This window comes from Sturnus vulgaris, chromosome 1, assembly GCF_052056855.1.
Source record: "Sturnus vulgaris isolate bStuVul1 chromosome 1, bStuVul1.hap1, whole genome shotgun sequence".
NCBI lineage: Eukaryota > Metazoa > Chordata > Aves > Passeriformes > Sturnidae > Sturnus > Sturnus vulgaris.
In genome coordinates this window covers 58,282,320-58,307,507 of record NC_142243.1, presented here as the reverse complement: position 1 = coordinate 58,307,507, position 25,188 = coordinate 58,282,320, and the positions used below count along the sequence as shown (strand labels likewise).

General features: G+C 39.5%; 1 protein-coding gene across 8 annotated transcripts in view; it reads left to right on the top strand.

Annotated features, from left to right (window-relative positions):
* Positions 1 to 25,188, top strand: part of HECW1 (HECT, C2 and WW domain containing E3 ubiquitin protein ligase 1) — a 253,483-nt gene that overhangs the window by 75,315 nt on the left and 152,980 nt on the right. For all 8 annotated transcript variants that reach the window (XM_088167564.1, XM_088167559.1, XM_088167554.1 and 5 more), the window contains 2 exons: positions 8,746 to 9,070; positions 24,539 to 24,646. In XM_088167564.1, coding sequence (XP_088023690.1) covers positions 8,746 to 9,070; positions 24,539 to 24,646 — 433 coding nt within the window. The remainder of the gene's footprint in view (positions 1 to 8,745; positions 9,071 to 24,538; positions 24,647 to 25,188) is intronic.

The window sequence follows — 25,188 nt, the reverse complement described above, 5'->3', positions numbered from 1 at the left end:
ATCACACAAGGTTTGTTTTCTAGCAAAACAGTTGTCTTAGTGGAAGTTGTAATGCATTCTTCATAGTAGAGAATGGTAGAATTTTTATAACTCTCATATACCATAAGAAATTAAAAGTGCTTTCTGCAAAAAAAGACTCCTCCAGTCACTGAACTTTGGGAAAGAGATGTGGGAAATCTTGGACTGCTTCTGAGCAATGACTGAGAAATTGCTATACCTGAAAGTTCTGGGAAACAGTGTACATTACTGGATATCTTTCTGCAACTCATATTTCACTGTTAGTCTCTTAAATTGTGCAAAATGTCTTCACAGCTTTTCCTGTAAACCTTTGCTATGTTTACTGGTATTACATTTTTTAAAAGAGCTGTACATAGAGTGCATATACTATACAAAGTATTTTATTTTCTGTGCTCTTTCTCTAGATGTACCCTCTAGTTTGCAATTTTATAGTTTTCTAGAAAATCAGACTATTCTTAAGTAATCAGGTAGTAGTTTAGTATATTTTTTTAATTTCCCTTATGATTCTATTTTACATCCATTAACGCACTTAAAATATACATTTTCTGCTGCCCTCAGGAGTGCTTCGCCCACTTGCCTTTATATAATACAAAATTTTACAGCTTGAGAAGTCTGACTCCTTCCTACCTAACCTAGCATGCCTTACCTAGGATCCCAACAGTCACTGACTCCTTAAAAAGCGATAAAGAGAGCTGAATTCTGTCTAGGAGAGCCTTACCTGGGTCTTAGTCGTTTTCGTGATGATCCTGTCCCTTCCCTCTGAGTACTTGGGAAGTTGTGCATTCCTAAATTGGGTGGCTTAAATACTCAGAACTTCAGCTGAACGAATCTGGACCTCTGTACACATTGATCTTTTTCATGCACAAAGTACTTGAAGAACCAAAGCCACTGGTTATAAAAATCCATTCAGGTAAGCAATGTCTGTTATTTGTGCTGTGTAGAACCTGAAACAGGACATCCAGCATGGTCAGGACTTCTCAGTAGGAGTATCAGTGGATCAGCTCACAGAGGAGCAGCAGTGTTTTAGCCTGTAACAGAGAGGAGCATCCCTGTTCTTAACCTCCTCCTTCCTGAAAGCCCCTTCGATTAAGTACCGATCCTGGGAGGCCAGCAGAGTCCCGCTTTGCCGTGGATCATAAATGCAGCAATGATTCTTGTCATTCAGTCATTCAGTCATTCAGTGTGGGGGACACAGGCTTTTTGAGACAACCCTCTTCTTAGAGTGACGCTTCTTTACTTTGAAAGATGGATTAAAGCAATACTAGTGCCTGCTACAGAAGGTTTGGTTTTCTCCCTGCCGTGATTGCTGTCCATAAATATTGTCCTTGGGTTTGAAATGATGAAGAATGAAGGTTGTAAGTCTTTGGCACCACAGTCACATGGACTTGTGTATCTGTGAATCTGGCATAGTCCACACTGGCCTTTGTGGACACGAGGATGCTTGGTAAGAGGGGGTGTGTTGTGCTATGTACAAATGCTTCATCTTGCACCTGCTGAGAGGTAGTCACTGTCCTTCCTCTGTCTGGTACTGCTGCAGACTTCTCTGCCTGCTTCTGGTGTTTAAAACCAACCAAGATAAATTTCCTATTGTGGGCATCATAAAGCATGAACAAAAGTGAGCACTGTGGACTTTGGAGTACTTGACCGTAGCATATGAGCAGATCCTAAGCTCATTTCTTTCAATTTGTAGTGTGGAAAGAACAGACTGAAGCTGTGTAATTTTATCTTGATTAAAAATACAATCATGTTGACTCTTTCCTAGTTTCCTTACAATTATCTTTTTGAGATTTTATATTCAAGCCATATTGCATATTTTCTTGTTCTTGTGTACTTGAATATGTCCTTTAAAAATGTTGGCAGTGTTTTCAGGTCTTTTTTCTGTGATGGGTAAGTCTGATGGCTGTTTCTCATCCCCTGCTGTGCTAAACTGCTGAGACAAGACTGTTTTTGCTGCTACTGATTTAACAGAAAATAAGAAATTAATTTTGTACTTAGTTGCATGCTATTGCAGAAACTTCCTAGTGCCTTATGTAGTGAACTGTGAATGTACTATCACTGACTCGGTACAAATGTCTTCAACCTAAGATTGTTAATTGCTCTTAGTTAGACATAAAGTGGAGAAATTTGGGGTCAGCTTATGTAAAATTGGTAAAACTGGTAAATGTCTTTTTTGTTGTTGTTGTTTTTCAGAAAATTGTTTGGTTTATATACTTACAGGAATACAAATCTTAATGTGATCTGTGTGTCTTTTAGCACGCTCTCTTGGGTTCATCAGACATTAGTCTTTTGTAGTACTTTCACAAAGAGAAGAAAAAAAGCATTATTCATTTCCTTCCTTTTTTCTGAACCTCAAGAATTTCCCTTCAATCACTGCCCCATACTCCAGCTTCTATCTTCTTGTCCCCAGGAGATTGTTTGAGTGCTCTCAGAAAGTATGGACTGCTCTTAATTGTACTTTTGCTCTGTAGATGGTAAGAGTACCCTACCTCTTTACTGTGCTACCACTTTTTTCTGCCTTATGACTAATAGGCCTGCATCAGGAATCAATCCCACCCACCAGCACCAAACATTGGCAGGCTGACTTTCAGGCCAACTCTTTCATTTTGATTCTAATTTGTGCACTGATTTGCACATCATTGAAGCAAAGTTAAATATAAGAGGATACATTAACATAGCACTACAGCTGGACTGGAAATGCACAAAGGTCAGAAAATGGAAAAATGAACTGCCTAATAATATCCATTTTCTCAGCTGCTGATGTATATGATGGCTTTGATTAGTGGTGATTAGTGATTGATTAGTGCTCATTATAGGCATATATACACATACACATATATATATGTGTGGATGTATGTATATATAGTGCCACAGATGTGAAATATTGAGACAAATGCTCTTAAAGTTCTCTAGTGTTTCTGTGGCATGCACTCCTCTGACATGTTTTCAGCTTTCCCAAGAGCAGCAGGTTCATCTATGTGCTCTGTAATATCTTGCAGGGAAAAAGATGTCAGTAGACCATGTAAGCTTGCAACTTCCTTGGGCTATTAAACAATTCCTTTGGAGAGCTAAGAAGCCATTCCTGTGCCTCTGAAATAAATGGACTGATGCTACAAAAGTTCTCTGTGTTCTCCACATCCTTTGGCTTCATGGCATTCTCCAATCCCTAGCTTCATGACTTTCATGTTGTGGTTTATGTTGACAGCAAGTCAGATACTAGATGGTAAGGAGAAGACTTTGCATAGCATTTTTCATCTAAGCCCTTGTTTACTGAATTTGGCTGTAGTATAAGCTATGCTTGAAAAATCCTTTTTTTTCTAAGCATTATGTTAACAAGTCCTCCAAAATTCAAATGTCCAAAGGGATTTTTCTCACAGGATGATGAATAAATAGTTGAGATAGGCAGTAGGTTGAGGGGAGGTAGTTATGATAGCTGAAGCTGTAGCCTTGATTACAGCTTACTTTTAAACTGTGCTCCTTCTTACCTCTGCATTGCCTTGCATTTTGTAAAGTCAATTGTACTGTGCCCACAGTGATGGAAAATGCAAATGTTCTCATGGTTAAATTTGCTATGCAGGTACCATGTGCTGTGTGGAGGACTGTCCCCAGGCAGAAAGGAAGAAATAGAATATTTCATTTGCCTTTTCCTGCCGTTTGATGGAGGGATAGTGTAGTTTCTCTGAAAGCAGCTGAGTGGTGGCAGCTAAGGGGCCCTCAGGGCTATGGGTGGGGAGAGCAGAGCAGGAAGAGATGCCTCCAAAGCAGGCCGAGAGTGGAAGTGACGATGGGAAGGTTCCTGGGAAGAGTAAGAAGCAGATCGTGCAATAAGTATTCAGGGCTATGGCAAGTGAGAGAGTTTGCTCTGAGGAAAGACTTCACATTGCTGAGTTGAGAGCAAGGTTCCCTGTAAGGAGCAGCAGCAAGGTTCATTATCATATACTTTTTCTTTCACCCAGTTCATGTTGTTCCATGCAACAGAGGTGTCTTCACTGTGTCTTTCAGAACTTACCCAATTCTAATTTAAGCTCCAATAAAACATTTGTACATGCTGAAAGCCCTTTCAGCAGCCTCACCTTCAAGTTCCTAAGAGCTCTGGCTTGCAGATTACCATCACATCTTTTGGTGACTGTAGGCACCATTGTTTTCCTACTTGTATTTCTGGCCCAGCCTCAGGATTTCGCCCTAGGTGTTCATACCTGGGCTATGACTAGGTTTTCTAAATCTTTTTAGGTTTTCTCTCATGCACCTGACCAAATCTTTCATACAGGCTGTTACCACCTTACTTAGTGTTTTGATAGTGCAATATCCTTGTTGACACACATGCTCTTAACTTCTTGAAAGCTGGCCTGAAGAGTTCTGCTGAGGTAATTTATCACTTTCACCAGACTGCCCTAATTTTTTACTTTTAAATCAGTCTTAGCTCCTTCTTGTCTTTAAAAAAAATGCATAAGCCTTGCAAATGGCAGCTAAAAGCTTTTCAGGAGAGCGATAATTTCTGGTGGAGCAACCAAGAGACTGACTCCACATCTGATTTGCCTATGATATCAGACTTGACTACTGGCATATTGAATTATCAGATGCATAAATGTGTTGTGTCCCAGGCTTCCCCTCACAGAAAGCTACCTCATTGTCTTTCTCAGCACTTGCCCTTGAAATTTGGGTTGGAGTGATGCTTGCAAACATCTGAGTGACTACTTGGAGCCCACTGTCAAGGTGGCTAATATTGTCACCTTGTTCTCTTTAATTTCTTCATCTGCCAGGGCTCCAGTGATGAGTTATGTTTCAATCACATTCTGTCTTTGGTATTAGCAGTGAAAGTCCATTGTACCACCATCCTGACCTGCACAAACCCATCTTCCAGCAATCGGAGGTAAATGGTATCAATTCAAGTGTCTGGAAGACAGCTCCTAATTGTCTGAACAGAGAACAGAGCTGGATCCTTGCAGATGTTTAGCTGAGATATATCTCTTTTTGCTAAAGCATCATGGACTTTTCTAGCATAATTTAAAATAATCCCAAACAAAATAAACAAACAAAAAACCAAACCGAAACAAAACCAAAAAACCAAAAACCAAAAAAACCCAACCCAAACAAAACAAAACAAACAACAAAAAACCAACCAACCAAACAAAAAACCCCAAACAAAACAAAAAACAAAAAAGAAGAGAGAAAAATCCCTAACATTAAACTCTACAGACTTGCAGGGGATGCTTCCATGGCAGCTCTAAATCCTGTGGTGAAATTCAGTTAGCAATAATGGTATGAAGCCTCTCAGCCAGAGGATTCTTCCTGTCTCAAAGAAGGAGACAAGTACCATTGATGGCACCCTTTTTCCAGGTGATGAAGGAAAATGCATTGGTGACAGCAGCTTTGTACTTTCTGAATGCTAAACAGCAATTGGAAAGGAGAGAGGTGTGAGTGAGAAAGGGAAAAATGGTGGGAAGAAACTGTGAAATTTATTTTCTTGGTATTTACTGATTACAGGTTTTCTATGTTTATATTTTTTAAGGTTACAGTCATATCTCATCTGTAATTTCATTTAGGCTGCTTGATCCTGCTTTCCCTGTTAGTATTGCAGCTGGATTTATATAGGAGGGAGAAAAAATCTTCAGTTAATTTTTCTGGTGTTTGCTTGCATTAGATGGACTAAGTGAGATAAATAAGAGGGAAATGGCTGCTCACAGATTATCCTCCAAATATCTGATTTTGGGTAGGACTTTCATGTAGCTGGTAGATCTTTAGAGACAAAGCTTTCCAGAGCTCTTTGAAAATCAGCAGTGAGGGGAATGAGTGGGAAGGTGAAGCCTGGGGGTCATTTTGTGCGGAGCGTCCCTGAGTGGAAATTCCGCTGCAAGGACTGACTGTAGATGCAGCTGTAGAATGACTGTTTTGAGGCAGAAATGAAGAGGTGTTTGTTGACAACCAACATTTGGCCTTTCTTTGTTCTTGCTTTATAATTTACACTCTATATCAGAAATAAGTGTTTAGTGTAGTGTACACACCTCTGCAAGAGGATTGAGTAAATACTAATCTCACACCCCTAATAGAGACATATTTTAAAAAATATATTATGTATCCATGATGGATCAGATTACTTTCACAAGACATCAAGAGGATGTCTTTGCAGTTTTTTAAGCTGTCTCAGCATGGCTGGGACTCTATTACCAGAGCTTGGGAGCTTTAGATAGTTACACAGAAAACATGAAAAGCTGGTAATAAAATGTGGAATAACTATTTTACCTAACCTCTTTTCTACTTACTCATACAGCCATGCTTGTATTTTGATGCCATTGTTTAATCCAGATTATTATGTGTGACTATTTCATTCATTTGGAGTTTTTTTCACAGTGGGGATTTTCTAGAAAAAAGTACAAGGGAGTTGGATTTATGAAGAATTTGGCCTTCTGAGTTGCTTTAAAATTATGCCATTTGTTCCATTGGCATCAGTATACAAGAAAACAGGAACTTACAGAATTCAAACAGAGTGATAAATATACCATTTTTATTAAAACTGCTTAAACTCATGCTGAAGCTGAAAAAAAAGTTTGTCTAATTTAATTGTAAGGTATGCAGTTAATTAATACTCTACATTCATTAACATTCAGAAGTGAGAGTATCTGCAGAGCCACTATTCCCTGGAGTAATTTGTCACCAGAAATAAAGTGTCTGCCTTTGAACTGAAGTAGATTTTGAGTAGTGCAGTGAGCAAAGGAACCCACGTTAATGATACAGACTAATCCAGAAGAGTGAAGTTTATATTCATTACATTGATATCTCACAATTATAAAGCTAATTCTAGTTATGTCAGATACTGTTGTGACAGCCAGTGCCTTCTTTGCTAAGTGACAGAAACCACCAACAATTTTAATTTACTGACTAGTGTGATAGTTTGTGTGCCCGCTTGTGCATCCCAGATTAGAAAATGTTCACAGCATGCTTCTTGATAAAAAGTGAACTCTCTTTCCAAACAGTGAATAAATCCAAGAAATGAAGCAGCAAAATTAGACAGGATGGGATGCAGAGCAAATGTAACACATTTGCATTTCCCTTCCCTTCCCTTCCCTTCCCTTCCCTTCCCTTCCCTTCCCTTCCCTTCCCTTCCCTTCCCTCTAGTAGAGGAAAAAATACCTTTTGCATTATTAGCTGCAGTCTTGCAGCACTTCCTGTAATGTGCAGCATTCCAACCAGAGCTATTTTTGCTTATAAACCCTGTTTAATGCAGTAAGTGAGGATTTGGGTCAGCGGATTGTGAGCGTTGTTGGGCAGTGTTTGCAAAGTGACAGCATATTCTAGGGCTGCAAACATGCCAGCTGAATTTTTGCTCTCTGTATAGTTTTTGCGAAACAGAATCCTAAGATACAATAATAGGTTGCTTAATTATTCTCCCCAAAACAGTATTAATAAAGAAAATATTTGGGTTTTTTTCAGGACTTATTAGTCTTTTGTGCTACCGTAGCCTTAATAAAGCCGGCATTAAATAACTGCCGGCTGGACAAAGGAGCTATGATTTTCTGCCACTTAATTTGTTTGAGTTCAAAAGGACGATTTGACTTCTGATCATGTGAAAAGCATTTCATTGCACACTGGAAAGCTGTCTGGTTTTGTATCTAACAGACTTCACAACATGGTTGGCAACAGACGGATAATGGAAGGCTAATGAATAATGAAAAGCTCAGTGATTGAAACAGCAGAGCTGCAGGGAGAGAAGAGGGAAAATGGAAAAACAAGCAGTATAGAAGTCAGGAATAACTAGTATTTTGATCAGTATCAGAAAATGTCTTCACATCAGAATTTAACCCAGTCATAACTTAAGCATTCTCCATCTGCCATCTCACAAAAGCTCTTTACTCATGCACCAAGACACATTTTGTACAAGTCACTCAGTTTGCCTTGAGGAAGGGTAGGTTGAAATGAAAATATTTTCATATTTTCATTTGCTGCTAGGATGATGACTACTCTGCAGTAACCTTCTCAGTTATCATTAATTCTCTGGTGCATTCATAAATTCCTACCTGAGCGAGGAGTGCTTAGTATCTCACAATCTGCTGCGAAAACCAGATCAGAGCTGTAGCATTGGAAGCTATCAGCTGTACAGAGCAGCATTTCAACACTTACTATGTATTTATACTTCTGTGAAGGCATCTCTATTTTTGTAGCAGGGTTAACTCTGTTTTCATGGTACTCACACTTCAGATACCCAGCAGGGAGGAGTAGCTTTTACTGCTAACTGGTCTCTCCAGGTGAAATATGGTCTCTAGAGTGACTGCGCCTTAAGAAGGATTCCTCTGCAAGTGGAGCAAGATTTACTGGGGCTAACACTCAACTCCAGGTGTCAAAAGTGAGAAGACTGTCTCATGACACTGAAAGAGGGTGGCTCTCTGGCAGTTCAATAGTCGTGGTGTTTGTGTCTGGATATGTGCACTAACATGGAGGAAGCCAGTTCCTATTAATTTCCTTACACTGCCAAGCTCAGTTGTGGCTGAGCTTGGTGGTGCAAGGTTTGCTCTTCCACTTGCTTTCACGATAAGAGTTACTGAGTAGGAGTTGAGTTAGCACTGTTCTTGCTCTCTCTTTTTGTGTCTCTTTTTTGGAATGATAAATGGAAAAAGATCTGCTTCTTTCTTGCTGTAACTTTCTACTTTTCCTGAATTCTGATATCACTGAAATATTAATAACACTGTAAAAATTAATAACACTGTAAATACTATCCTTCCTTTTTTTTCTTCACAGAATCTTTACCAAAACAGGTTCCTGGGCCTGGCAGCCATGGCATCTCCATCTAGGAACTCACAAAATCGGCGCCGGTGCAAAGAGCCTCTCAGATACAGCTATAACCCTGACCAGTTCCATAACATGGACATCAGGAGCAGTTCCCATGAGACAGTCACAATTCCTAGGTCTACCAGTGACACAGACCTTGTCACTTCAGACAGCCGGTCCACCCTGATGGTCAGCAGCTCCTACTACTCTATTGGGCATTCACAGGACCTAGTGATATACTGGGATATTAAGGAGGAAGTGGATGCAGGGGACTGGATTGGCATGTATCTCATAGGTAAGTCCCTTTGGATTCCCTGCTGCTTTTTGTAGTTGTAGGCATTAGGGTAATGTGGGCTAATGATAGTAGTATCCCCTTGGGTGTAGTCTTAAAGTGGGTTCATATATTACAATAAATTTTTCTGCTCCTTTCTGAATTACTGGTTGCAGTCCTTGCACTCACTTTTTCTTCAGCAAAGATACCAGAAGGCTTTCTGTTGATGGTTTCTTGACATTTCAAGATAAATTCATTTTAAAGCCATTTGGATGTTGAGAAAATACCTCCTGTATCAAGACAGTATAATATTTTCAGAGTTTCCTCTTGAGAGTCCTTGAGTAATCTGTGACAGATGAGAGGTTTTACAAGTCAAGAATATGAATCATTTAAAAACCTTGTGAGAATGCATTTTACTTCATAGCCACGAGGTATTTTGATATGAACAATAATTATAGACTGAGACAGCCTGAAATTGCCCCAGAAAGTTTTGCTTTTTTTTTTTTTTTTTTTTTTTTTTTTTTTTTTTTTTTTCTCTTTTATTGTGTATTGGAAGCTATATTGAGCCGTGTACATTAGCATATTTTTGGCAACTCCATCTAGTAAATCCAGCCTCATATAAGAGTAATAAGAAATGGTTTCAATCCACTTTTACCTGATTGTTTCTCTTCAGTATAAAATTAGCTCTTAACCTGGTTTGGTTCCTATGGAAATAGTCCTGCTGCTGAGACTGGAGTTTATGTTAACTCTTCTCTCTGGTAAATATTGAAAATTATGGATCCGTTTCAGATACATTTCTCTGTGTACTAGGGGTCTTAAAGATGTGACGTTCTTAAATGTTTCTTGAAAAACTGTTACTTTGTAAAGAATTGGTGCCCTCCACAAAGGGAAATGTTGGTAAATTGCTTTCCTTGTCTATTTAGAAGATATGCCTAGCACTAAGCAGATCTTTTAGTTCTAATAGTACTGTTTCATCTTGCCCAGACAGAGAACCAGAATCAGATACAGCATATGATGTTGTGAGATGAGCTTTTGGAGCGGGCACTGGGGACACCATAGGGAGCCACAGTGTTACTTTAGTGGATAAAACCAAATGACTTGGCTTAACATACTGACAATATTGGGAACATAAATATTGGTGACATAGGGGATATGGGAGAAAGTGCTAAATAGTAGGTCTGAGCATGTAGAAGAACCATGGTGGCAAGGTGTTAAGCATTGGAAAGTAAATTCAGAGTATTGAAGAGACTATAAAAAGGGACATACAAAGGTGTCTATTTAGGACATGGAGGGAAATGAGTAGGGGTTGCAGTAAGCCAAACTGCAGTACTTGTTCCCGTGAGTAACCTCATAAAATGTCCTTCTTTGAAAAGAAAAGTGGGCTTCTGAAATGTAAATCTTTTAGGAAAGAAACAGAGACTGGATTTAAAACAGATGCCTTGAAATCAGCCTAGTTTGTCGGCCTTAACAGAAAATTGCTTTTGTTCACAGTTAAGTTTGAAGTGAAGTGTTTTGCTGGAATACATGAGAAGACATAGCAGCCCCCAGCATTGGGCACTAAGAAACACTGTACACTTATTCTGAAGTAGTGCACACAACTCATAACTCCTCCCTCAGGAGGAGGCAAAGTATTCCTTCTGGTGGTCTGAAGTAAACAGAAAGTGCATAGGGCTGTTTCACACTGACTGAACTTGTTCAGCCAGGTTTCAGAGCTCGGGCATTGCATCCAGAGCTGTGAAGACACACTTTTTCTTTTTTTTTTTTTTTAATAGCAGCATGAACACATAGAAGTTTTACTGGGCAAAATAAAAATACACCCTGATACTCCCGCTTAATTTACCATATCAAACAGGATATATTGCCCCAGATATCCCAGTAAATTATAGGTGCAAATTTTGAGGTGTATCCTTGCCTCTGCTGGCTGAATGCCTGTTGTTTTCCATGACAGTAGTCAATGGCTCGTTCCAAGAACTCTGCTGCCAAATGAAAAATTAATAGTGTGTCCAGTCCCCAAGAAACCCATAGCTGATCCTTGATGTCTTTGAAGGCTTTTTGTCTCCACTCTCTCAGGTTTCCAGTCTAAATAACTGAAGAAATAGCAGACAGCAGCATCTCTCATTTCCTTTTTTCTCTTCCCTTCCCTTGTTCCCACTTTTGCCCCCCCCACAAAACTCATGTAATATGAGCTTTGGTTTTGGTTCCCTTTAAAGAACATGGAAGACTGTGAAGATCAGTTGGCTTTTAGAGTTTGTTTGACATGGAAAACACTCAGAATCTATGAAGCTAACTGGTACTGTGGCTGTATCCACATTTACAGAGCAGGGCAAACCAGTAAGAGCGGGTTTGTAGAAGCAAGAATCTGATGAAGGCCTTTTGGGTGCTTGATTTAGAACAGTTTCAGCCTGGCAAACTGAATGCCCTTGAGTTGCTGTATTGCATCTTTCAGTTTAGTTTCATCAGGACAGTTTGAGTTCATGTGGCTGTATTACAGCACAGTGTCATGGTGACAAAGTAGGGACAGTTAGAAGGGTCAGCACCCTTTGGACCTGAAATAAAACACTCTGGTGCCTTCTGTTTGTGACCAGTCCATAGGAGTGTGAGATCCAGACATCCCTAATGGCTTAGATTTGTGTCTGCATTTGCACAGATTTTGTGAGCCTGCGCTCCAGTTAAGAGAAGGAATGTTCATGACCTTGTGGGTATGACCTTCACAATGTAAACTGATCTATAACTATGTTTTGAATTAGCAGCCAGACTGGAACAAGAGAACCAAAGAAACTATGAGCTTTTCCTAGTCTGCTCAGGAGAGGATTAGTGTTGAAGCCTATTATTATCACTCGTCTGGCAACTCTTAACTATTGCGATGCTGCTGGTCATTCTAGTGTTTGTCTCAATCCAGCTTGTGGATACAGCCCAGTCCTTTCTGTGAATGTTTGGGTTAGTGAAATTGGAGCTAAAAGGTTTGAGTGTAGCACTGTGTAGTATTGGGGAGAGTCATGAGTCCTGGGAAATCATTTGCATCCTTAGGATATCAGGCAGTGTGTTGTGGATTTTCTTTAAGCTTTAGTGTTGGGAGCTTTGGAGTTGGTATTTATTATTTGTCTCCTGGGAGTATTCCAGGAAGGGACTATATAGAAGCAGAACAGAAGGCAGTTCTATGTTGTAGGATTTTAATCATTGCCATTGTAGTATTCTAGGAAGTTAAATAATCTAAATAATTCTGTATGAGTGTTGGTTTTGAAATGCATAAAACTTACTCTGTTTTCACCACTACTGCCATCATTAAAAATTTCATGATACCCAATAAACTTTGGACTTCAGAATATTGGTATTCGAAGTCTGGGGGAATAGAGATTTTATAAAAGGCTTCAAAATAGAAAAAAGAGCAGAAATAATGTATTTCATATGTTTTTATTCTGTGGGACATTTTGGGGTGCTATTCAAAAGTTAAAGTAGCCTGAAAGAGGAGTTGAGCGAGTCCTCCCTGTGTGGGAATTCTGTCTGCTTGCTCCTCTTTTGAAGAGCCACAGCTCCTTTTATCACAAGGTATCTGTTCTTCTCCCCTATCGATCCATTTACGCATTCCTTAGGGCGGCCAGCTGGGAAAAAATAGCAGTCTTTGCAGAAGCAGGTAAGAGCTGGATTTAGCACTGCTTATTAGATATAACATTTGCTCATGGTCTCAGGAAATGGACTAAGCAGCCAGTCAATCTCTCATAAAACTGTGTAAAAAATGGTGGCCATGTGTCTCATGGCAAAAAATAGTATCCACCCTGAAGCTTCCTAAAAACATCCATGCACACACGTACGTGATTTTCATGAAGGGCCATAGAAAAACTCTTTAGCTGAAGGGAGAATAGTAACTGTTGCCTCTCTTAAAATATAGATGTTATTACTTCTGCACATTTTAAGATTAGCTGGGGAAAGGTGACAAAAAAATGTAAATTGGAAAAACAAACATTTTTTAAGACACACTGTGCCTTCAGGAACAGGAATTACATTTCATTCCTGCTAAGCTTGAACTCTAGAGATGCTCTAACATCCCCTCTGTATACTATCTATCAGCTCTGAGCAATGCAGAGGAACCTCTACATTCTGTAACAACTCATCTGAAATGTGCGTTTGTCTTCCCTCAAGAGAACTATAGTATTATGAACAATCATCAGTTTTTCAGAAACAGACCTACAATCAAAAATATGTGTAAACACTCAAAAAGAGTTCTCTAAGAAATTTGAACATAACAAAGCTCTGTTGCTATTTAAAAGTCTCTGGAATTTAAGTTTTCTTTGCAGAAAACCTATTTGTAAAGAAAGAGCTCATTGGGAAAAAATGAAACTAAAACAAAGTTATGAATAAATGAAGAAAGGGTATTTTTTTAAGTAAAGACTCTCATTTAATGGCTACTGTGAGGCAGCTGGAATATTTGCAGTTACTTATCTCAAGGCTTTCTCTTTCTCTCTTATCTTATTTGCAATTGCTATTTGCTACAGTATGAAGCCCCTTTAGATAAATTAATATGGACTGCTGGCAGCTGCCTGTAGAGAAAGAGCTATTTTATAATTACTGTAGTGCCAATTTAGCTACTACTAGATTTCATTTCTGTCATCACCTCTGTATCTGATGTAAAGGAACTAATGAGAAATGTTTTAAACAGACTTTTAAAAAAATCATTGCTCCAGTATCTGTGGACACTGATGTTAGGCGTTTATCAGGGCTAACATTATGCTTTTCTTGCTCATATAAAGTAAGCTTTCTTTCTTTCAACATTTCCTTATATGAAAGTAAAACATTATTAAAGGCTATTTATTAAAAGTATCTTGGAGGGTCCAATTTCCTGTCTGCAGATGGCTTTTTCCAGAGTAGTTAATCTTAAATTTATATAAGTAGAAATGTCTTCACCTGATTAGTGACTGAAGTTTAGCTTTAGAACTGTTTTCCTTCTCTGTTTCATCCTGTGGTGTTATTTCTCCCCCAAAAAGGCAATTCACCGCAACCTGACAAATCAAATAACTCTTGGTTAATAGACATTTAAACATTTGTTCAAACACTTTCTGGGTTGATTTTAGGCTTAGATGGCCTGTGTTCTGGTTTTGTCTACTGAGACAAGTGGAAAAATGTGCATTTTTCCTGCTGTCAGACTTGGACCAGAACTTATTTATGCAGCTATTTTGTCAAACATTCAATACATAGAAGCAGAAAGCATGTCAATATGGCCAGCAGATATGTAAAATGCTAGAAACAGTAATGTGCATATAAGGCTGGGAGTTGTGAGTGTCTTTGTCTATCTCCAGATACAGCCATCTGTAAAACAAAACTCTTTACAATGTGCCTGCTTAGAGTGAATTTTGTTGATACTTGGATTTGTTGTGTCTTGGGACCCATCTTTCCAATCCTTTTATGGCCCTTGATAGAGAATTTCACTGTGGTCTTAGGACTCCTCCTCAGTAGGTCATCTTGTAGGTGGGTCTCTCTCCAGGCTGGGGATGGCACCCATGGCTGGCTTGATCACCTCAGCAAGTTACGTCGGACACCTGCAATTCCACTTCCTCTGTGAAACATTAACTGAGGTGCCCAGTGGCCAGGCAGCTTTCACTAGGCACAGCACAATTTATTTCAGGAACAAAAAGTGTCAGAGGAGCAGGTATCACAGGCCTTGGCAGATATATTAGTGCAGCAATATCAGTTCTTTGTTCCAACCTGGCTTGCCTTCACCTGGCTGCCCTTCGATCCAGTGAGAGTGATTTATCAGGCTGAGTCACCTTTTGCCTTTCTCAGTTCTGTGTATGGTATGCCCCTTCAGCCAGACAAAACCTGGATATGCTGTTTACAGATCCACCAATTGTGACATGAAAACACTTAGGTTTTGCATCTGATTCACCCCTTTACAAGTAGATCCAGTTAACACTTAAATGCAAGGATTTCTGAATATTCCCAACACATATAACTTCTGACATATCTTCCCTTTCACTGCTTCCAAGGTTCAGCTGTCATTTGTGCTAACGTTGGTAATAGCAATGCAGAGTGTTTAGTGTAGTAGTGGTGTGCTTTATGGTCTTTTAGTGAACTTGTAGTAAAGAAGCCTGCAGATTGCCAGTTCTTTTCCTTAAATATATTAAATATGTGACAGAGGTGTTTACTATGTGCCAAAGGATTCCCATTTTCATGTATTACTTATCCATAAAATAGCAAGTCCTTCTAGGTGAATGGGTAGAAAAGAGTTTTCCATTGCAACTATTCATGCTGAATATCAGGAGAGGGAAATAATGGAGACAGGGAGTATTGCATCCTCATGCCTTCTCAGTGATTTCTAGGGTCCTTATGCCCGTGGATAAACTGCCTCTGTGCTGTGCAATTGCCCATGGCCCATGTTTTTGTATAGCCCAGACTTACACTGAAGTCAGTAATGACCACCTACTAAAATATTTCAGAAGAAATCAGTTGGGGATATTGGTGCACCAAATCCCAGATTTGGGCCTCAATCCTGCAAAAGAAGCATATTCTATACAGCATGCTCAGACCATTGACTGGATAGAATCAATCATGGCACAAACAGTGGACAGAACAGACATAAAATTATTGGCAGGATAAGGCTTAAAGCAGAAAGATTTGTTTTGGAGAGGTTGTCAAGCCAGCCACGTGGATTTTGAAGGCTCAGCATATGTTTTTCTTCTTTTAGTTTTCTGGTTTAGAACTAAATCCTTCCCATTCCTTAGTGTTTAAAGCACTTACATTGCACTATTCATAACACTGGAATATTCCCATGCTGCCTTCCACGATTACTGTAATGACTGTGTATCCATTTAGCTTTTGTAATCTTTCTCATCCATTGATCTCTCCAGCCCTAAAGGCATTTTTTTCTTCACTGGAGATCTTTCACTTTGTAATAAGTTTATAATGGAATACCATTTTTCAGATGAAGTCAATCCAGATTCTCAAGAGGTTCTTTGCACTATGGTGCTTCAGTGTACACATCTGAGTTGTGTTTGGATTTTTTTTTTCTACTGCTTTATCAGATCACAACCTCCTGTCTAATTTACTGTTTGCTGTTATGTCTTTCAACATTTCTGTAAATCCATTTTTCAAACACTGCAAATTATTTCCCCCTTATTTAATAAGCATTGTTAACCCGGAAGAATGTCATCTTTGTTCACATTTCAGATCTTCCAATGTCCCTTTATATTTTGTCCTCATACTGCCCTGGGCCTGCAGCATCTCTTACTTTAAAATTTTCTAGCAGATTTCGTGGCTGCACTGCTCTGACCTAATCCTCATTTTCCAGATTGCACTGTAGTGAATGGGGAGGCTTCCACTGACTGTGAGAACTTTGTTGTTGTATTAAAAACAAGCAAACAAAATTCTTCCATGTTGTACCTTACCACACATCAGTATGCACTGGGAAAGTCGGGATCATCCTTATTTGAATTCCTCCCTCCCATCTTCAGTTCTGTGTGCAAACTGGATATCATTACTTGTGAATAAGTTTATGCAATGCATAGGTGAAGTGCAGCTATTGCTGTACTGAGACCCAAATGTGGTCCACCTGCTGCAGGGATAAAAATAAATCTGGAAGTGCAGGAGCTGTAAAGGAGAAGCTGGGATGGGCACAGCTGAAGTAGCACTGTCAGCTGTGTGGTATATCACACTTCTAAGGGTATGCAGAACCAAATGACACCATTATTACTGGACAGATGCCCATCCCACTGCAACCTAACATCTGTTGTGGGGGTTTTAAGTCCCACAGGTTTTTCTTGCTGAGCCTCCACTCCTTGCTTTCCTCATTCCTTCTGCTTTTTCAGCAGAAGATTTGTGATTACAGGAGAGAAATACACGAGTGGTGGGTTGTTCTGGAGCACAGCTTCCTAATACCACAAGGATACCATAGAAGAATAGAGTTCATTGCCATCAGCTCTGCTTTTAGCCTGAGGTTCCACCATTGTGGCGAAGGAGAGGGAAGCCCCTTGAGTAACAGAGCTCAAACTCTCAGTGTGGTTAGCTCAAATGCAGGTGAGGAAGGACTGGATCCACAGTTCATCCAGAGCCTTCTGAAAACCTGCAGGCATATAATTGCCAACATTTGATAGGGTCTCTGTAATGGCTAGTCAGTTGCTTTTTAAATTATTGTTAGTGTCATGAAAAATGAGAATGTTATCCCCAGCAGTAATTTGGAGTGTGCTGGAGTGGTAAAGAGTGATAAGTGGCTCTAAAAGTAAGCTAGATGTTCAAAGATAAAAGTGTTTCACTGAAAGTTGAGACTCCTTGGTTTTGGAGTGGCTGACATGTCATTTGGGTTTAATGTGTAATTCTTTCTGCTTCAGGTTTGAAATCCATCATGCCTGGGTTTCTAATGTGCCTGGAGCAGTTTTACTTATGGCCACCATCTTCTGTCCTTGGTGACCAATAATTGTTCTAACTTTTCCAACTCACTCCCTATTTTATTACAGTTTATCTCCCTTTCTACTTTCTTTGTTCTCCTCTTGACATGTCTTCCCCATAGTGCTCTTCTCCACTCATTGTTCACATTTCTCCCTCCCAATTTTTTTTTCTCTAGCTGGGCAAGGGGCTAATTTTTGTGGGATTAAAATGGAACCATTTACGTGCTTGAAAAAAGCATATGCAAAGCTCGTAGATTGAGAATTGAGCTTGCAGTACCAGTGAAGGATTAGGCCCTTGTTTTCCAGAACTCTTCTCCCTAAGAAGTTATAGAAGGAGAAATGGTAACTGTAAATTGCAGTATATTAATTGCCTGCAGCAGAAGTTGGCAAATGAATAAACAGTGAAGTTTCAATCCACTGAAGTTTCAAAACACTGGAGCTTAATACATAGCAGCTGAAGTCAATGGAAATGTTCCTAACTATTATTTTTTATTTTTTTTTAAATGTGGCAGCTTTGTAAAGAAATTGGGGTCTGAAATTTTGGCATATGTTTCTCATTAATATTTTCTCTTCTGCAGACTGATGGCTGCTTGTATTGTACAGCTCTTTGGAAGAACAGCTTCCAAGGGCTGGATTTTGCAGTGCTAAAGGATTGCAAAAGGAAACACTTGATGTGATACAAATCATTACAAGCTCCACTTGTGAATTGCAGAGGCTTTTGTCATCATTTTGTGTTTTTCTTCAAGTGTTAGATCGGGTGGTAAGACAATAAACATAAGAAATATGAAGCTTGTTTATGGCTTACCTCTTCTATTATTATTTTGAAAGATAATTTTATTTTCTTGATACTTTATGAAGGGTCACATGGAGCACATGTTCTGTGAAGAGTAGCTGAGGGAACTGGGGATGTTCAGCATGGAGGAGACTTAGGAAAGACATTATCACTCTCTCTAACTACCTGGAAGGAGATTGTAGCCAGGTGAGGCCCATCCTCTTCTCCCAGGCAACCACTGATAGGATGAGAGAACATAGTCTCAAGCTGCTCTAGGAAAGGTTTAGGTTGGACATTAGGAGGAATTTCCTCACAGAAAGGCTGATTAGATATTGGAACAGCTGCCCAGGGAGCTGGTGGAGTCCTGGAGGTGTTCAGGGAAAGACTGGACGTGGCACTCAGTGCCATGGAATGAAGAGTTGTCAGGGTGATGTTAGGGTTGGACTCGATGGTCTCAGAGGTCTTTTCCTACCTAATTGATCCTGTGATTCCGTGATTTATGAAATCTTGTTCCTGCAGGTTTCCATGCTAGTTGCAGAACAGATCAACCAGAGCTCAGCCTCTTTGTACAGAAAAATTATTTTTAAAAAGCTTTTTGCTAGCTATTGTTGTATGCCATAATACAGACATACATATTGACCAAAAATACATTTCAAACTAATGCAGATTTATTTAGTTGAAGACTAGAAATCCTTATGTAATTTTAGAAGTACAACATTTCCTTTTCAGAAGGGATCAAAACATGAAGTGTAGCTTTTATTTTTGTGCCCTAATTGCATTACATTCACAGGAAGTAAGTGTTGTAGTATGTAGTGTTAAATCAAATTAGTGATGCATAAGGGACTGGAATACTGTATCAAGTTCAGGAACCCATCTGACGTCATATTCTTGTCTCATGTTAATTATTTGTTTCTTTGAAAGTAGCACGTTATTCTAAATTTCGTAGCTGTTAGTCTTTGAGAATGTGAAAAGATAGGCTAGTCATATATAGGAGCAAAATGCTGTATGAGAAAGGGGAGTTTGTTTTTAACTTCTGTCTTCTAAGTAAAACCAAACAGACCAAAAGGGTCACTCAGCTATTTGTAATTTAAACTCTATCAATCCTTCTGAGGAAGATGTATGGACCATCTGATTGCTTTTCTGTGGGACTTTCAGACAAACTTTCAAATACCGAGGTCCTTTCTGTTTAATGTAGCTGATGACAGCACTTAAATCCCCATTAGATTATTCACAGATCTTTTTGAGGGGTGGCCTTTATCAACATTTTCCCTAATTCCTCTGAGGAGCTGCATGCTTTTTGTCAACTGGATTCTGTCTTTCATCTGAAAGATAACTTTCCTTGGTGGCCATGGTTCTTTATCTCTCTCTAGTGCTTGTGAATTATATTGGGATGCTCAGCATGGAAGTGGCAGCACAGAATATTTTTAGCAGTAAAAGGCTGTGCTTGGCAGTATCTGGTTTGGTGAGGAGAAGCAGTCCATCAGATTGCTGCTGATTCCCAAAGCACTTGCTGTCATTTGCTGCTTGCGTGGCTTGGTCCCTCTGGCTGCTATTTGGATCCGGGCTCCCTGGCTCCTGGTCATGCATCACCTTCCCTGTTTCCTCTAGGGCCCGTGGGAGGTCTGTGGGAGCTGCAGCTCCTGTCCCAGCAAAGTCTTGTAGGTCTGCAGCCACCTCTCCTCTCGAGCAAGAGGCAGCCAGCAATCCTGCATGCCCAAGGGCAGGGTGGACAGAGAGCAATGTCTGCTGGCTCCCGTCCTTAGACACCCTCACCATTCCCAGCTCCAGGAGCAACTAATGATGTTCAAAGTGCAGTGCATCCCAAATACTCCCCCATTTTAATCCTTAATTAGTAAGCTGTCTACTGCCCAGGGAAATGAAGTCACAGACCTGAGAGCAATTGCAAAATGTTTGCTTTTTGGCCAAGCAGGGCCAAACCCAAGCTATGCAGAGGAAGCAGATAGCTAGTTTAAAGGTTAATCACATTTCAAAAATAGAGGGAGGGAGATGCATTACAATGCTTCATTGGAAAAATGTCAAAAGGCATTAGCTGCTGCCTGAAATATATAAAAGGGAACAGCATTAACTCTGCTATTCATTTTGTGCGGAGGTGAAATGAAGTATTTCACCGTTTACCTTTGGGAATTAAGATGCAACATGTTTTGAAGGTCAGTTCCTTTGTTATGGGGATTCTCAATAGAAACAAGAAATAAAATTTGTTTTCCTTTGCACATACTCTTTCTCCTTAGAGAAATACCATCTATTTGCTTACTTGTGTAATGAATGTTGATAAATACATGGACATACATATGCACGTAATGCACTAAGCAGCATTGTATTTCACATGCACAATTTTCTTTGTCAATGTGCTACATACATAATGTGTGTGTTCAGGGAACAGCATGCCTGGAATAGTGTTACTTGCCAATTAAAACAGGTCAACTAGGCAAATTCATACATTCCAGTCTCCTGACGAGTTTCAATTACTACTATTTTTAACTTGCCAGAAGATATTTCTTTCTTATCTTTCACCTTCCAAAAATACATACCTTTAAAAACTGAAAGAACAAGACTTCCCTTTTGGACCTGAACGTATTCTTCTAGAGATAAAATTATTCTGGCTTAAAAATCCCAATGAACATAAATTTTTACTAGACTGAAAATAATTTTTATTTCTTTGGAATTAGGAACGTACCTCTTTCAAAAGAGACAGGGTTAAAACTGACTGTGAGAACAGCTCACATACTGGATTTCTAAATCATGACATTTTGTATAAAAATAAGTTTTGTATACAAATTGGTTTTATATTTAAAGGCTTCACTGCTCCTATTCAGGTGCTCTGCATATTGCAGAGCTCCATAAGCTTGTATTAAATTATCCTTTCTGATGTCTGAGCCATTATTCCATCAGTGGCCACTGTGCATAAACTGTGTGCACATGACTAGCTCCATGTATGTATCCCTTCCCTGGGGACCTGCTTTGTTCCAGGTTTCCTGTGGTCTCAGCTGTAACCATAGACTGGCTTGCTTGTCCTTCCCTTCTTGTGGTCTTCTGTCTTGGACATGCAGGTGGATAGTGGCCCTTCTTCTCAGCCTGGTTTTCTAGTCTTCCTACACTTTTTCAACAAAATAGAGCAAAGGGTGTTCTGGAGTCATCCCCATTGGCTCAGCTTGCCATAGGGACGTGATTTAGTTTGGGTAAGGGCATGTGTCAACATCTCTGTTAAATTAGAGGGGTTATGTGTGGCAGAGTTTATGCTGCCTTTGTGCCAGCTGCAGAAAGCAGCAACAGTGAAAGTGCCAGCTGTTCCCCACAGATAGTGAGTGTGAACACAGTATTTTAAAGCTGATTCTGGGGTCTCCTGTGCCACTCAACTCCGGCCTAAAATGCCTTCAGTTTCTTTAGCAAGACTATCCAGTCCAACTCAGCTAAGCCTCGTTAAGCAAGCATGGTATTTTATAAACAGTATCTTGAGGGACAGTAATTATCCATGTATCATCACAACATGGCAGGTGTTGGAGCATCTCCTGCAGCTAACAGAGACTAAACATGACAAATAAACATCACAAGTGATGAAGCCAATGAACAGCATGCCTGAACTGAGGGATACTCTCTCTGCCCCATCAGGATGAGAGCCAGGCAGGGTTCCCAGGCTCCAGCTCAGTGCAACATTTCAGTATATGTTCCCCTTTAAGTATAAAGTATTTTCCCTGCCAAAGCAAAAAGGACAGGTTTAAGTCTTCTCACAAGTATATAATATTCCTACTTCCACAGAATGATGTCCATTATCCTTGATAATCTGTATCCAGGATGATCCTTTACTAAAGGTATTCATAAGTAAACCAGTGCTCTGAGAGTAATAGTTGTATACTTACCTGCTTTTTTTAGATATATATATATATAATTTGGAATTTAAAAGAAGATGCAACCAACTATAAAGTACAAAGCAAGAACAGAAATCATACCAGAGGATTTTGCTATTGAAGGATTTCAGCAGAGATGCACTTCAAAACAGAGCATGAAACACAGCTGGTGACGTAATTCCTGACAATTAGCAAGTCAGCAAAGGGAAAATTTATTGTAGATAGCATTGCTATTTATAATTATCCATTGCAATTGTTAATGACCTCATTAGAAGGATTTCTGTTTTAATCCCTCAAGAGAGTAATACCAGAGTTCAGTGTTGGTACTCACTCACCTTTCTCCTTTGAGAGCATGACTATATAAAGCCAGTGAGACAATATTGGCATCTGTTGGTTGCTTTCTTCTTTCAGTGAAAGTGTAGTTTCATTCAATTTAGTCTCCTTTATTAAACTATTGTAATAGTCTTTGGGTTTGTTAACTTTGTCTGTTGGGCTGCCTCTTCTGTTCTGCAGTTGGTCACACCATCCCTGTGTTCTCAGGCACAGTGTCTCTTGTTGTTTGGCATTATCTTGGTTTTCTTCTTGAAACAAAGCCAATTCTTCAGTGTTTACAACTCAAGTATTTTAAAGTGAGACTGAGTGGTTCACATTTTTTCTCACTTTTAATGCAACTAATAATTAACATAATTGTCTTCAGAACTGGGTCTCAGCATCCACCCCAGACTTTTTCCGTAGCAAGAAAGGCTAAGTTGGTTAAAGCACATTTGTGCAAATCTCTGTTAAAATTAAAACTGTTGTTTGCACTAAAAGGAAAAGGCCAGGAGATTGCTGGCTGGTCTCTGCTGGTAGAGATTGTGGCTTTTTCGTTGTCAGAGCACAGATGTGAAATCCATTTCATCTCACTGAAGCTGAAGCAATGAGCCCATGGCCCAGCCCATCCTGGGTTGCCACTTTGGCTGAACTTTTAAATAATATAAATGAATGATAAATCTGATTTCTCAATGTGTCATGATATTTTGGTTTAATTTAATTTTTCCAATAAATGTTTTGGTTTAATTTGAATTTCCTGGGTAATGTACCAAATAATGTTACAGTTTTGATTTGTCAATTTAAATATACTCATTTTCTGTTGTGAGACAGAACTAGGAGCAAAAGAGCAAGGCAGGCCTAAAACTTAAAAGGGTGTAAAAGAAACTTTAGTAACTACACAAAGAAAGAGAAAGAAAAAAACCCCAACAATTCAGAACAAGCTCTTCAGACTACTCTTTCCTCCTCCTGTCCATTCCTTAACAACAACATATAAAGACACTTCAGTCAATTCCCCACGAAAATAATCTTATTCAGTTTACTTCAGAGACAGGAGCTTCCTCTTGCTTGACTATAGGGATCTCTTTCCTAAAAGGGGGAAGGAAACAGTTTTCTTTTGACTTCACTTTCATGAGTACCAGCTGCCCAGGAACCTGCAATTGTGGCACTGCTCCCATCTTCACAGCCTTCCCAGAGCTGTGCTTGTGGGCCATGTCGATCTCATGGGTATTACTTTTAAGACTGAACTGTTCTAAACCAAAAGTTTTCTTCATCTCTTTTCTCTCTGTTCATGCTTTATCCTCAGAAAACTGAGATTCTCTTCTTTTTCTCGGGGCAAAAGATTCTCAGCACAGGTGCTTTTTGGTCAAATGATCTCTTAAATGGAACACTCCAACCCCCCCATGTCTTTTTTCTCCGTGGTTTATAGGGATATTCAATGTAACATCAGTTCATCCTTACAACATACAAAAGGATTTTCAGCCATCTTCACAGCATCTCCTCATTTTCCTTCCATCTAAAATAACTTAGCTCTTGCTTTACTGACTTCAGAGTATCTCCTTTTTCCCTTCTCACTCTGGGAAGGATTGAAAAGTCTGCAAGTTTTATCTGAGCATTGAAAGAGTTAAGATTTTACACAGGGAAAAAATACAAACCTAAGGTTACCATGCTGGAGCTGTGCCAAAATTTTAAAAACTTGGCTATGCTGGAAAAGGAGAAGGGGGGGAAAGTGGCTGGGATTTTAAATCAGCCTGAGTCTCCCTGGCCACTGCCCATGGCCACCCCTCCTCCCTGCCGGGCCATGCCAGCTCCCCACACAGGGGAGCCTGCAGTGGAGCCAGGCTGGGCCCTCTTACCTGCACTGCCACTGGAAAAGAAAGACAGCTTAATTCCAGTTTACTTCCTTCAAAATGTGTGTTCATGGAGCAAACTAGCTTTCTCCAGTTGGTTTTCTCAAGCTGTCAATAACCAAGCCAGCTTCAATTGGTCGCTATCAACTCCCAGAGGGAATTCTCATAGAAAAAACTTCTGAGTTTCTCCTCCCTAGGTAAAACCAGCACACATGCCAAGCTCTCTAGTAGCTCTAGGATGTTCTGTCAAGCCAAAGGTGTGTTTTCAGCCTCTGTTGTGCATGTTGTCATAACAGGCACTTACTGAGACCAATCTTCTTTGTTTATAGATGAGGTCTTGTCAGAAAACTTTTTGGACTACAAGAACCGTGGCGTCAATGGCTCTCACCGTGGTCAAATTATTTGGAAGATTGATGCCAGCTCTTACTTTGTGGAGCGTAAGTATTTTTCCAATTCTGCTATGATTTAATTCAATCACTCCAGAATGATAATTCAGCTGTTTCTGTTGATTTTATGATGTTCTTATGCCCAAAATGTCCCTTAGGAAAGTTATGTAAAAACAAAAAGTAACAAAAATGTTACCAAAATCACTGAATGTGTTGATAGAAACTGAAACACTTGGTGGAATAGTAACCCACAGTTTCTGCAAACAAATTTTGCAGGCATTGACTTAATTACTTTTTTTTAAAAATAAAGTTATTCATATGCATTTTACTCAATTTGCTGTTATTTTGACTATATAATTGGTAATGAGCTGCATTAACTTTACTATGGTTTTAAGGAAAACAGGAAGTCAGGGGCATAATATCATTCCTGGAAGAACCACACTGGCTTTAATTGGAAAACTTCATGGTGCATCTGGCTTCTAACAGATTCAGGTGAATTCAGAAGTTGAAAGGGTCGAGTTCTGATTATCATCTACACTTAAACAAGTGTAACTGTATGTAGTTGCAGCAAGGTACATTGATTTAAAATTAAT